Source organism: Pogona vitticeps, chromosome 2 (assembly GCF_051106095.1).
Source record: "Pogona vitticeps strain Pit_001003342236 chromosome 2, PviZW2.1, whole genome shotgun sequence".
Classification (NCBI taxonomy): Eukaryota; Metazoa; Chordata; class Lepidosauria; order Squamata; family Agamidae; genus Pogona; species Pogona vitticeps.
This window is the reverse complement of record NC_135784.1, coordinates 86,885,034-86,896,777: the sequence shown is the minus strand read 5'-3', so window position 1 is coordinate 86,896,777 and position 11,744 is coordinate 86,885,034. Positions and strand designations below refer to the sequence as shown.

At 43.8% G+C, this 11,744-nt stretch overlaps 1 protein-coding gene across 2 annotated transcripts in view; it reads right to left on the bottom strand.

The window, feature by feature from the left end:
- Positions 1 to 7,170: 7,170 nt before the first annotated feature.
- The window catches only part of GPRIN1 (G protein regulated inducer of neurite outgrowth 1), a 41,104-nt gene continuing 36,530 nt past the window's right edge, over positions 7,171 to 11,744 (bottom strand). For both annotated transcript variants that reach the window (XM_072989960.2, XM_078385581.1), the window contains exon 2: positions 7,171 to 10,901. In XM_072989960.2, coding sequence (XP_072846061.2) covers positions 9,078 to 10,850 — 1,773 coding nt within the window. In that variant the 5' untranslated portion in view covers positions 10,851 to 10,901 and the 3' untranslated portion in view covers positions 7,171 to 9,077. The remainder of the gene's footprint in view (positions 10,902 to 11,744) is intronic.

Below are 11,744 nucleotides of genomic sequence, written 5' to 3'. Positions count from 1 at the left end.
ATGTGGTTACCAGTTTGTGTGGACTTGCCATGGTGGCTACCTACAGTACCTCTGACATGTGGTTGCAACAAAGGAGCACCATTGTAGAGGGAAGCTCTGGGCTGGATCAAATATCATCCTGCAGTAACTTCTCTTCATTGTTGCAAGGAAGATGTACCACCACAAAGAATCTTATGCCCCCATCCTGGAATTATGGCTGAGAACTTCACTATTTTGTCACTGGTGAAAAACAGTAACATTACCAATGGCCAAACTAACAAAAAAAGAGACTAGTTCCCTTTATCTTAGTGTAGATTCAAGTTTAGGAGGGTGGATGGAGAAAGCATGTCTTCTTCTCCCTTGCTACCTCGAACATGCCTCTCCCTTTTTTTTTTTTTTTTTTTTGCTTGATGGACACTGGAACCCTGTTTATTCTCAACACCCTTCTGATGTGGGAGAGTGTCCCATCCAAATGTCAGTCTCCCCACCATCTAGTCTCTTTGGTGGAAAGCAATTACAGGATGCAGAACTTGTTTATTCCAAGATACAAACATATATAGTGTGAAGTTGGGGTATATCAGCGGATACCTTTATTGTAATCTGAGCAGTCAGGATTGTTTAGCTGCACCAACAAATATGTAGCCAACTCCTTAAAGGTATAGCATATACTTAGATAATCTGAAGTTTAAGTGCTGCATAATGTGTTCTTCTCTGCCAGTTTAAGAATTAACAATTGATTTTGGATCTCATGAAAGGGAAAACAAATTATTGCACTATTTACTTTATTAGTGGTATTGTATTTTTACTGTCTGGTTGGGGGTTTGCTTGTGGGATTTTCTGTCCTGAAAGCCAACATAACTTGAAAGCTCTTGGGTACAGTGCAATGTGGCCGAGGGACTGGGTGCCGTTATCTGGTCTGCCTTGGATAATAGAATATATTGGACCCACCATCTTTCAGAGCAAAGGCAGGGAATTTTTGTATGCCTCCCTCTTGTGTTTGGCTCACAACTCCCATCTGTGCATGAGAATTGGTAAGGGATTGTGACAACTGTTGTTCAAAACATCTGGTAGACTAAAGCAGTGGTTCTTAACCTTTGTTACTCAGGTGTTTTTGAACTGCAACTCCCAAAAACCCCAGTCAGCACAGTTGGTGGTGAAGGCTTCTGGGAGTTGCAGTCCAAAACTCCTGAGTAACCCAAGGTTAAGAACCAGTGGACTAAAGATCCTTCCTTCCCATTTTTCATTTAGCTTTCTTAATTCTATCATACAGTTTCGGAAGCACCTAGCACACTTTAACTGAAGAATCTATTTAACACCAGAGAGAGACTGTATCGTTTTTCTGAAGAAACTATTTGAGAAATTAATATAGTTTTGGCCAAGCTCTCCATCAGGTGACAGATTCAAAGTCGAAGGGCTCTGCATTAGCTTTTCCCATTCTAGTCACCTTGCCACCAGTAATTAGAGTGGGTGGTGGGATTAAATGTCATATGGTTAACACACACCTAATGTCCAGATTAAGATGAAGCATTGCTTCTAGTAGCTTGACAGACTACTGTACTTCCTTATGTTTACAGAGAACTATGTAAATGAAGCATGCTCATGAGTACAGGATTACAGCTGGGGGGAAAGGGCAGTGGTTGAGCACCTTGTTTAAAGAATACCTGGGAACTCTGACAGCCCCCAATCTGAGCAGGGGCAGCGCCTCATTGAAAAATTGGGGATAAGCCCTGCCTACGTGAGAACTATTACTAGGTACATTACTGTATATATAATGTACATAGTTCCATTATATATATGATTCAATATATACAGTCATGGCCAAAAATATTGGCACCCTTGCAATTCTGTCAAAAAATGCAACCCTTCTCTCAGAAAATTGTTTCAGTTGGAAATGTTTTGGTACTCACCTGTTTATTTCTTTGGTTTGCATTGGAACAACACAAGCAGAGAGAGAAAAAGTCAAATCTGATACAATCCCACACAGAAACCAAAAAATGCACTGGCCAAAATTATTGGCACCTTTAATTTAATATTTGGTAGCAATCTGACAGAACTGCAAGGATGCCAATACTTTTGGCCATGACTGTATCAGAAATCCATCTTTGCGATCTGTGAACATTTCAACAGATGGCAAGATGTGCTACTAACCTCTTTTAAACATCTAAAAATGTTCCAATAAAAGACAGATGTGTGAAATTATACTTTTGACCCTTTTAGTGAGGATGAGGGACAATGAGATGGAGTTACAGTCAAGTCAATTTAGTGCAGACATCAGATTGGGTCAAATTGTTTTCTTTATAATTGTTGGAACAGCTGCTGAAAAATGTTCCAAGAAAATATGGAATCTCATCTTTGGAAGTAGGAACACAAAAGGTGATGATGTATGTGATGGGAAGCCTATCCAATCCACTTGGTCATAGGGAACCAACTTGATGTTACTTTGTAACAAAGAGAATATCATTTTTCATTATTTAACCACTGGGTCTGGTGTGGTTAATGGCTGATTCACATTTTTGAAGGGAAAGTTATTTTAAAAAGTGACTAACCTAGGCTGTGGATGGTCAAAATGAGACAAGGGGAGCACTGGAAACCAACATAATGAAGTGTCGCTGGGAAAAGTTACTCTTTTGGATTACAAATGTGTGCCTCTGACAATGAAGAGCCCACAATCCCAAGCATGGAAAAGGGTCCAGGTCTTTCTTACCTCCAGAATCCACAGAAGACAGCTATGTGTAAGCCTACCCATGTTTTGCTTTGAAGACTAATCTCTCCTGTTTTGAGCTCTAGCCAACTATGCTCCTCTCCTTCTGAGCTCCTGATGAACAAATAAGAATGGCCAGGGACACATTGTGCTTTCTCTCTTTTTTTGGAGAAAATTTTATTATCCAACAGCCATGTTTACAAGTTTATAGCCTAAGATATAAAGAAGGAAAAGTGGGGGATGAAACCAAAAGGCAAAGTTACTGTTAACAACTCATCATTGCTTGGTACTATAGATCCATATGGCACGTGAACACCATACTGAGAACAGCACACAAGGCAGGGCATCAGAAGGGGAAAGGTTTTTGGCAGTTCTGTGGGATTCCCCTGTAACTGGGATGCAGATTTGCAACTGCAACACTCCCAGTATTCTACCTTCCAGCAACGCTGCCATTTGTTGGAGACATAGAGGCAGATCCCTATGCCTCACATTCTCAGACATATCTCTAAAGGGACGTTTTTTACTCCTCTCATACATATTACAGGATGAACCTCCTGTAACATAAGTCTGCAGAACTGTACAAGTCTCCCTGAAACTCAAGCCAGTGCTGGAAATCCTGGTTTGGGGTACAAGGAGGCTACCACGTTTTCTGATCCAGAAGGCACCTGAAATCTTAAGGTTTGGCTCCACTTCTAGCAGCAAAGCTACCTGAGAACTGGGCCCTATTAAGAACTCATATATCCACATGGCTGCAACAAACACTCTATCCTTCTACCTGCACAATGTCTACTTATTCCCAAAGAAGAACTCTCCTGGTTCAGCTTTAGTGGGTTGCCAGAAACAGACTAATCATTAGGCAGGTTTACACAGGAAAAATTTGTGGGAGTGTTTTGCTTTGTACTCAGTTTGGCCGGATCATTTGCACCCTAGATGCCATCCATAAGCACAAGCTGCCAAGAGCAAAGGTCTTAACACACTATCACCTGAAGGGAAGGAAGGGTCCTTAGAGAGAGCAGATCAAGCCCAGTCTCTTCTGCAGACAGGCAATAAGCAGGTGCAATCTCTGTAGTCTCTTACTACCGAGACTTACAGGTCTCTCGAGAAGCCAAATATGTAACTCCTTACAAAACTTGGAAATGCTGTAGTTTGGGGCAATATCTTCCAGAATCCCCCAAATACGGGCTTCTGAGAACAGCAGTATCAGAAAGTAACAGTTCCATGTTTTGCTTCCTTGACAGTGGAGAAATGTTCCCTTTCCTCAGTGCTCTATCCACAGCATTGCTGTCCAGGGGCAATCCAGCTTTAAGGCAAGCCCTTCCCAGTTGAATGGGAGGGCATTAGATGGAAAAGCCCCACCGCCTTGCAAGCATCACTCTGTCAGAATTTTTTAGCTAGTTCACTGGTCAATCTTCACTGAAAGATGATTACGCAAATGTTCCTTTGGCCTCCACTTCACCACTGACTGCTCTGTCTAGCTCAGGAGATTACTTCTAAATTCACTTATGTGTCACTTGGACTTTGTGATATTACCCAGTAACATCATACATCTTGGGAACAACCTTCTTCCTCTCTTGTTGAGAAGGCCATACTAGAGAAGGAACAGGGCTTCTTTCCAATTAAAAGAGAGCAAAGGAAGAGTTGTTTATTTGTTCCTCTTGTAGTGTTACACAGACAACTGGAAACGCACCTGCCAAATGTCTTCAGAGGTTTTGAAGGGACATACATTTTTTAAAGTGCAAATTTCTTAGTATAAAAAAAAGAGTCCCATATTTCAAACAGAATTGTCAACTTTTTTTCCCCCTGATAGGTATCCCACAACAGTTGGAAATACAGAACAACATACCACTATTCCTTCTCACCTCAAACTGGGAAAAGAGAAATCCGTTGAATTTCTTCCTGTCGCGAAACTCCCTAAGAAACAGGAGCCCAGTCACAGAAAAATGTTGACAACTAGAATTCTTAAGTAGCTGGGGAGATCTGTGAAATAAAACTGACACGGTCCTTTCTGGCAAAAATATGAATAGTACTAGAAATGGGAAGGTGTTCATTATCAAGAGGAATGATTTTTTTTTCACACTGTGTTTGCCAACTGGAAGCTCTTATGGTTGATGCAGCTATTCTGGAGAAAAAATAACTCCCCACCCCCAAAAGAGAAGCTGCTGAAGCTACTTTTTTGCACTGCAACTTCCAGAACTGCCCAGCTAGCATGGGAAGTTGTGGCCCAGAAACCACTCTTTCCAAGCTTCGAATGCAACCATTCTCTACTCTTCTTTTACGCACAGTATCAACTATTCTGCCCCATCCACTCCTTCCTTCTATTTTTATGGAGAATTCCACAAAATGCCAAATCCCAATGTGTAAAATATTAGCAGGTGGGAAGCGGAGGTAGGTGAGAGAGAAGGAAAAAGCATCCTCAAGACACTTTCTGAGAAACAAGAATCTGATTCAAAAGAAACACAACAGAGTAAAGAGAAATAGTTTTTAAAAAGCCCCCATATTCCAACACATATAAATGAAAGATCCCTGCCCACCCAGACCCCATGAAAAAAAAGGAACATAAAAAGTTTCTGATGGCATCAGACCTCCTTACTCTCGGGACGGTGGGAGCATGGACTGCAAAGAGGTAAAGAATGTGCACACGTGTGCATGCACGCACACACACACGCATACACACACATGCCCACAAGCTGGTGCACGCATCAAGCCCCACACTCTCACACCCAAGACATGGATCCTTCCAAATGATGAGTTTCTCAGGCAAGTTGGTTGTGGGGTGGCAGCAGCACTTTGGCCTATGCATCCAAGATGACACCACTGGGATGCGACTAATCAAATCTTATGATTCTAACTCACTTCCGAAAATCCTTCCCAAAATTGAATTGCAAGTTCAAAATCTAGCTGACAGATTCTCAAAGGTGCAGTAGAGATGGTCATTGGGCCTGAACAGGCACACTGGGATACAGGAGAAGGACAAAGGGTTTATATGTCTTCTGTATCTTCCACCCTAGGAAGAGCTTGGTTTCTCTTGAGTTAACCCTGAAACTGGCTCTATTTTATCCCAAACACAACACAATCATTTCCACAGTCAAGAAAGCTCAAATTTTGAACACACAACAAAAATGATGCATCTGAATATGGTACAGATTTGCTTATTTTGTTTTAAGTTGCTTCATGGGATGCTTTATCCTGAAATACGCTGTATCACAATTTTCCAGTGTGCAGAATATTACTGGCAACAAGCCAACAATGGGAGGAAGAACGCTTCTGAACATAAAAGGGTGACATCATAACTGGAGGAATGTAGTGGCAGCTGCTTGTTCAGAACTTGGAAAATGCACTTGTTGGGACTACAATGCCTTGATTACCCAGCTTGGGGATTCTGCGGACTTTAGTCAAAACATACATGTGGAGATCACCACCATCATATTGCCTTAGTTCTGTGATTGGTGAGAACTAGCATTGCAAGAGAGAACATAATTAAAACAGAAAGGAATGGGTACAGATTCAATTTTTGCTTTTTCTGCAATGCCTCACAGCTATAAAGGAGAGAAACTTTGAACCACACAGATCTGTAGGTTCTACAGTGACTCCATGGGAAATTCCACACAGGCAGAATTACTAATCTCAGTCTGAAAAGACTTGACTTTTAAAAGTTACACTGCAAAGACTGCATGCCAGCAGTGTAGATATGATATCTGGTTGTAGTGGATCTGGTGGCACTGTAAAGACACACAGTGCATTGTGCTTTCATGAGTAAGAATTTTCATCTCATGAAGCCTGCTCCAGCACATAAACATCTCAAGTTCTATACGAAGTGTAATTCTGTGCATATCTGCTCAAATGTAACTCCCCTTCAGTTCAGTGGGACTCACTCCCAAGCAGGAGCATGCAGCACTAGAAGTGAGACTGGGTAAAATTCGCAACAGTGCAAAACAGTGATGGCCACGAGCCAATGTGGATTTAAAAACAAATGGGACAAATTAATGGAGGCCTTTTTGTATCAACTGATTAACCATAAAAGCTTAAATCACAGGGACAGTCGACTCCTGCAGGCCAATGGTGATGACATCCAGTAAAATCAGAGTTCTGTCTTCTTGCCCTGCTCTATGGAGCTGGCTGGCTGGCTTAGAGCTTGGATATTTGCTTTTTTGTCCTGCAACTCCCCAAAAACCCCAGTCAGCATGGCAAGGGTGCAGATTCTAGACCTTGTAATAAAAACAACAACAAAATTTCAAAGTTCTCATCTGCTTGCTGGACTAGGTAGGTTTTTCGTCTGATCCACTTAGACTTTTCCCCGCATGGTGCTAAAAAGGCTAATGGTTACTTCTGGATAGTGGGGAAATTTAACTGTCACCAGTTTCTTTACCAACTGTACCAAGGGATATAAAAATCTTCATTTTGTAAAAAAAAGTTCTGACCTGCAGCCTTTGGCAACAATCCACTCAAGACCCAAGGCAGCATGCTGTCAGTTCCATCATCTACATTCACTCTGGGCAACTGCTGATGGCCTGAGGATAACACTGCCCATTTGCTGGGTTAAATGCAAGTAAGAGAACCATTGATCATGTCTTGGTCAGAGGGTTAAGCTGCATGACCACCTGTGGTTTGAGAATGAAATGAGCAGCTTCATTCCGCCTATCCAGCCTCAAAAGCTATCTCTGCTGATGCAGCCAACATGCAAAGAGCTGTCTGCCATCAGTCTAGTTTCCTTGGCTTTGCATTCAGTCAGACTTCACAGTCATCTCTGGAAACGCCAGACCAGCAGTGAGAGGCACAGAAGGAAAAGACAGCTAAATATCTTTCATCCTGCCTTCAGGGGAGGGTAAACTCACAGCTCACAATCATTATTCAGTGATTAGAAACAGAAAACTTCTCTCTTTTTTGAACTACAGCTCCCAAAATACTCCAGCCAGCAAAGCTATCAGGTAGGCTGGTGGGAGTATTCTGGGAGTTGTAGTCCAAAAACAACAAGAACAACAAAAATCCTTCTCCCCCCCCCATCCATTCTTCATGCTCTGTGTCCAGCAGCACCACGGTGGACTGGGTGTCAGGGGGAAGTGTTGCACATAGAAGTTTAAGGGGGGGTGAAATGGTTGGAAAGGGACTGGAATTTTGTCTTCAGAGACAGCTTTTAGGCCTTTGTCCAATATCAGTCATGACAGTTAAAACATCCACCATATCCTTCAGAAAAAAGAAATAATCTTACAATTGGTTTAGGAAACGGCATGCTTAGTTTTTGCTTTTAATGGTGGTGAAGCTACACAATGCCTGTCAGATTTACTTCCAACACAGAGTTAGGGGAAATTAAATTTTTGGAGAACCCTGAGAGTTCGGGTTCAAAGCTTGGTTTCTACATGACACAGATGACATGAAGGCCAGCTGTTGCCAGCATGTTCCTGAAGTTCAGAAGATGTCAGGGCTTGCCTATTCAATTTGTACCAGAACACAGGGAAGATGTGGTTACCAGTAAGGTCCTTGCCAGTGTAGGTATTTTACAGGTCATCCACCCTATATTAAAAGACTGAAACGTCAATTGGAGCTGTTCACATGAAGAGTTAGAGGATGACAGCAACTCGGGGCCTGGTGAGCCATGCTAGCCACTGTGTGCGAGATGCACCACTTGGAAAAGTTCCTTTTTTGGATTTTAACCATCCCCAAGCCATGCTATTTGGAAGATCCCCAGAGTTATTGTTTTAGAAGGGGATATTTCCAAGCTCTGACGAAGCAGCTTGGTCTATGGGTTAAGTAAATGCATCCATTACAGGATGCACACAGGCAACTACTTTACTTATAGTGACCACCACATGTCATTTAGCTCTTGGGCACCTGGGTATGTGTATATTCCTAACACATTTATATAAGGAAGATGAATCCTCCTTGCTAGCTGATCGCCAACTCAAGCTCTCTTGCATCTTGGGTAGCTTCCTTTAAGAAGAATGGGGTCTTTATTTGACCCTCAGTGTTTCCTTATAAATGACAAATATATCCTTAAAATGGTTTGCAGCAAAACAGACAGGTTGACAGGAAGGAGTGTTATCTATTGAGCGTGTAATTTTGGCTTGATACCGTTTGAATGTCCCAAGAAGGCAGGCTCCAAGGGTGAGCATTGCCTTCTGGGGCATCCATACTTCTGCCCAGGGACAACTGCTATCCAGCAGAACGTTGCAAGGCCCTGTTTGTGCCACCCTTGCAAAGGTAAGTATTTGACCTGCATTTTTTTTTCCAGGAGACTTCACAGTATCTTCTAAAGTGCAGGAAACAAAAGTGTCACTACACTTGGGCTTCAAGAGACTATATAAAAAAAAGGCTCATCCCACATGTTGCCTGAGAAACTACAAAACATTGGCTTTCACTTCTATCAATGGCTAAAAAGCCTAACAGGAGGTGAGGGCCTGCTTCACTCCACGGCTGCCCCTCCCCGGGAGCAGCAGCGGGGTCGCCGCACATTCTGTAGGAGGGCCCTGAACACGCTGGGCTGCCTCTTGACCTCCCCCTTGTGAGGTCCCCCCTTGATGGAGCTGGAACGAGTGCTCTGAGGTGTCATCACCATCTGTCGGCCATGCTCTTCAATCTGCTTCTCCAGGTGCTTCTGAATGGCCATGCCCAGAACCTCCACCTCCATGGAGGCCCCGTATACTTCCCACGTCATCCCTTTCTCGTCCCAGCTGACCTCCCGGACAGGCTCTGGGGCCTCTTCCTGTGCCCCTTTCACGTGCACTTCAGGATACGACGCTTGGGGCGATTTGGTCACAGGAGTCATGGGCCCTGTGGCCACCGACCTGGTCTCCACAGGGATGGACACTTGCATCTCCACATCCTTCTTGGCTGGCTTCTGCTCTGGGCCAGGGCTCTTCAAAGAGGAGCCCCCCAAACCCTGGGAGTGGAAGGCGAAGGCTGTGGAACCATCCGGCGGGTTGATGGGACTGATGGCTACTGACACCACAGAGACACGGTTGTCAGCCTGGGTCCCAGCGTCGTGCTGGGGAGGAGTGACCTCAAGGGAGCAAGTCTTGGCAAAGAGTTCCACAGACTGCCCCTGTGCACCTGTCGTGTGCTCTTCACCTGTAGCCACACTGGCTGCTTTTGGATCCTGTGGTTCCTGAGCTGGATTTTGACCCTTAGTGTTAGAGAGTGCTACTTTTTTAAGCCCTTCTGTCTGCTCAGCTGTTTCGCCCGGGGTTGACTGGGACTCACCTGATGCCCCCGGGTGTAGAACTTCTTGAGGACTAGCAGGGATTAAGACCTCTGCTGCTCCACTGGGACCCCCACCTATGTTCGTCTCCAGCGCAGTAAACTTTATTTCCCCACTCTGATCCAATTGGCTCTTTTCTGCTACAGGCTCACCTAACTTCCCTGGCATGGCTTCAGCTGCAACGGATTCTAGAGCAGATTTCCTGACAGCTTCTGATGTGAGAGGCTCACTGTGTCCTTTACTTAAGAGTTCCCCCACTGATTCACAGGTGGTGGTGGTGGTGGTGGTGCTGCTGGTGCTGCTGAAGTGAGAGGTCTCTCCTGTGCAATGGTGAGATGGCTCTTGGCTTGTGTTCTCCAGGCATGTGGGAAGTGCTGGGTCCACGTCAGAATGTCCTGTTCCCACCCTGACACTTTCTGCCTCAGCTGTGTTTTTGACCGGTTCGAGAAATGCAACATGTTTCAGGGAGGATGCTGCAGTGGATAAGTCCTTACCAGCTCCCTTAAGGCAGGACTCAGATGGGAGATGCGTGCTGGCCTCCATAGCAGCAGGGCTTCCTTTCCTTTCCAAAGAGTTGCAAGCATTAGTTGGACTGCCAGGATGCTCCATCAGGCTTGGGCCCTGTTTGCTGCTGTGGCACAAATCGTGACTGGTATTTTTTTCTCCTTCCCTATCCAACAGGATTTTTCCATCAGTTGAATCTTTAAGAGCTATGGTGTCTCTGGTAGCAGCTAGACCCACAGAAGACGGTGAAGCCTTCTCCTTGTGGTTTGGGTTGTCTGCCCCAGTGTCTTCTTCACGATTCTCTTTGCTGCTGTGATCATTTATACAGCAATTCCTCATGGTAAGATCTCCTCCATCGCACCGGATCTTCTGGTGGCAGCTGTCTTTCTCCAGATGGCTAGGATGCGATGCATCTTCTGGAATGGCTTCTTGTTTCAGCAACTGAGATGTCTCTGGCTCCTTAGCACTTCCCATCTCTCAAAGCAACTTCTGCCATACTATTCCATATGGCTGTCTTCAAGGACTCTAAAAAGGGGTTGGGGAGGAAGAAAAAGGAAGAAAAAGTGAGTTGGGCCTATGCTGACACAATAAGGAAAAACAGCATCAGTTCAAAACAGAAGTCTTCTAAGTCTGAGGATACCCAATGCAACAAGACTGCATTCAGCATTTTTTTTTTTTTGCAATCTTGGAAAAAGAGCAGAAAGAGTGGCAAAAGGAAAGGAGGGAAAGGAGGAATATATATTTCAGGTCCAACACATTTCAGACCTTCTTCTTCAGGGGCACTTCTGAACCAATGAGCCATTATCTACAAAGGACATTTCAATGATTTCTGAAATTTGCAGGAACCCAATAAAAGAGAGTATGCCATCCTTAAGAGACTTGTGTAGTTTTTAGTAATAATAACAATAAAAAGAATTTAAAAGTCTTTGAAACAAATAATCTAGTCTTTACATTTTCACTGGAAAATGTGGAAAACTTGTGGCCATTAACAGGCATCAGAAGTCATTGGGCAGAGCTTTTTCATGGTTATGATAAGGGACTTGGTATCACCACTTTCTGGCAGATCTGATGGCCACTGTTTCCCAGGCAGAGACTATCCACGTTTCTATGGTCCTCTCCTTTCATCTCTATTCTTGCCCCTACAGTCCTACATATAGGCAGTGCATTTTGGTCAGTTGCCTTTATCAACTTTAAATAATAGCCTAGCCATTTGAGAATTTGTTAAAAGGAAACGAAAATAAGGGATACGTACAGCGTCAAATGAAGGGATCATTTGTAATTCTACCCTTCCAATGCATCCAGAGATGCTCCAGTAAATATCAATGTACTTTGTGTCTAATCCTGTCCTAATGTACGGTGTTTTTTTCA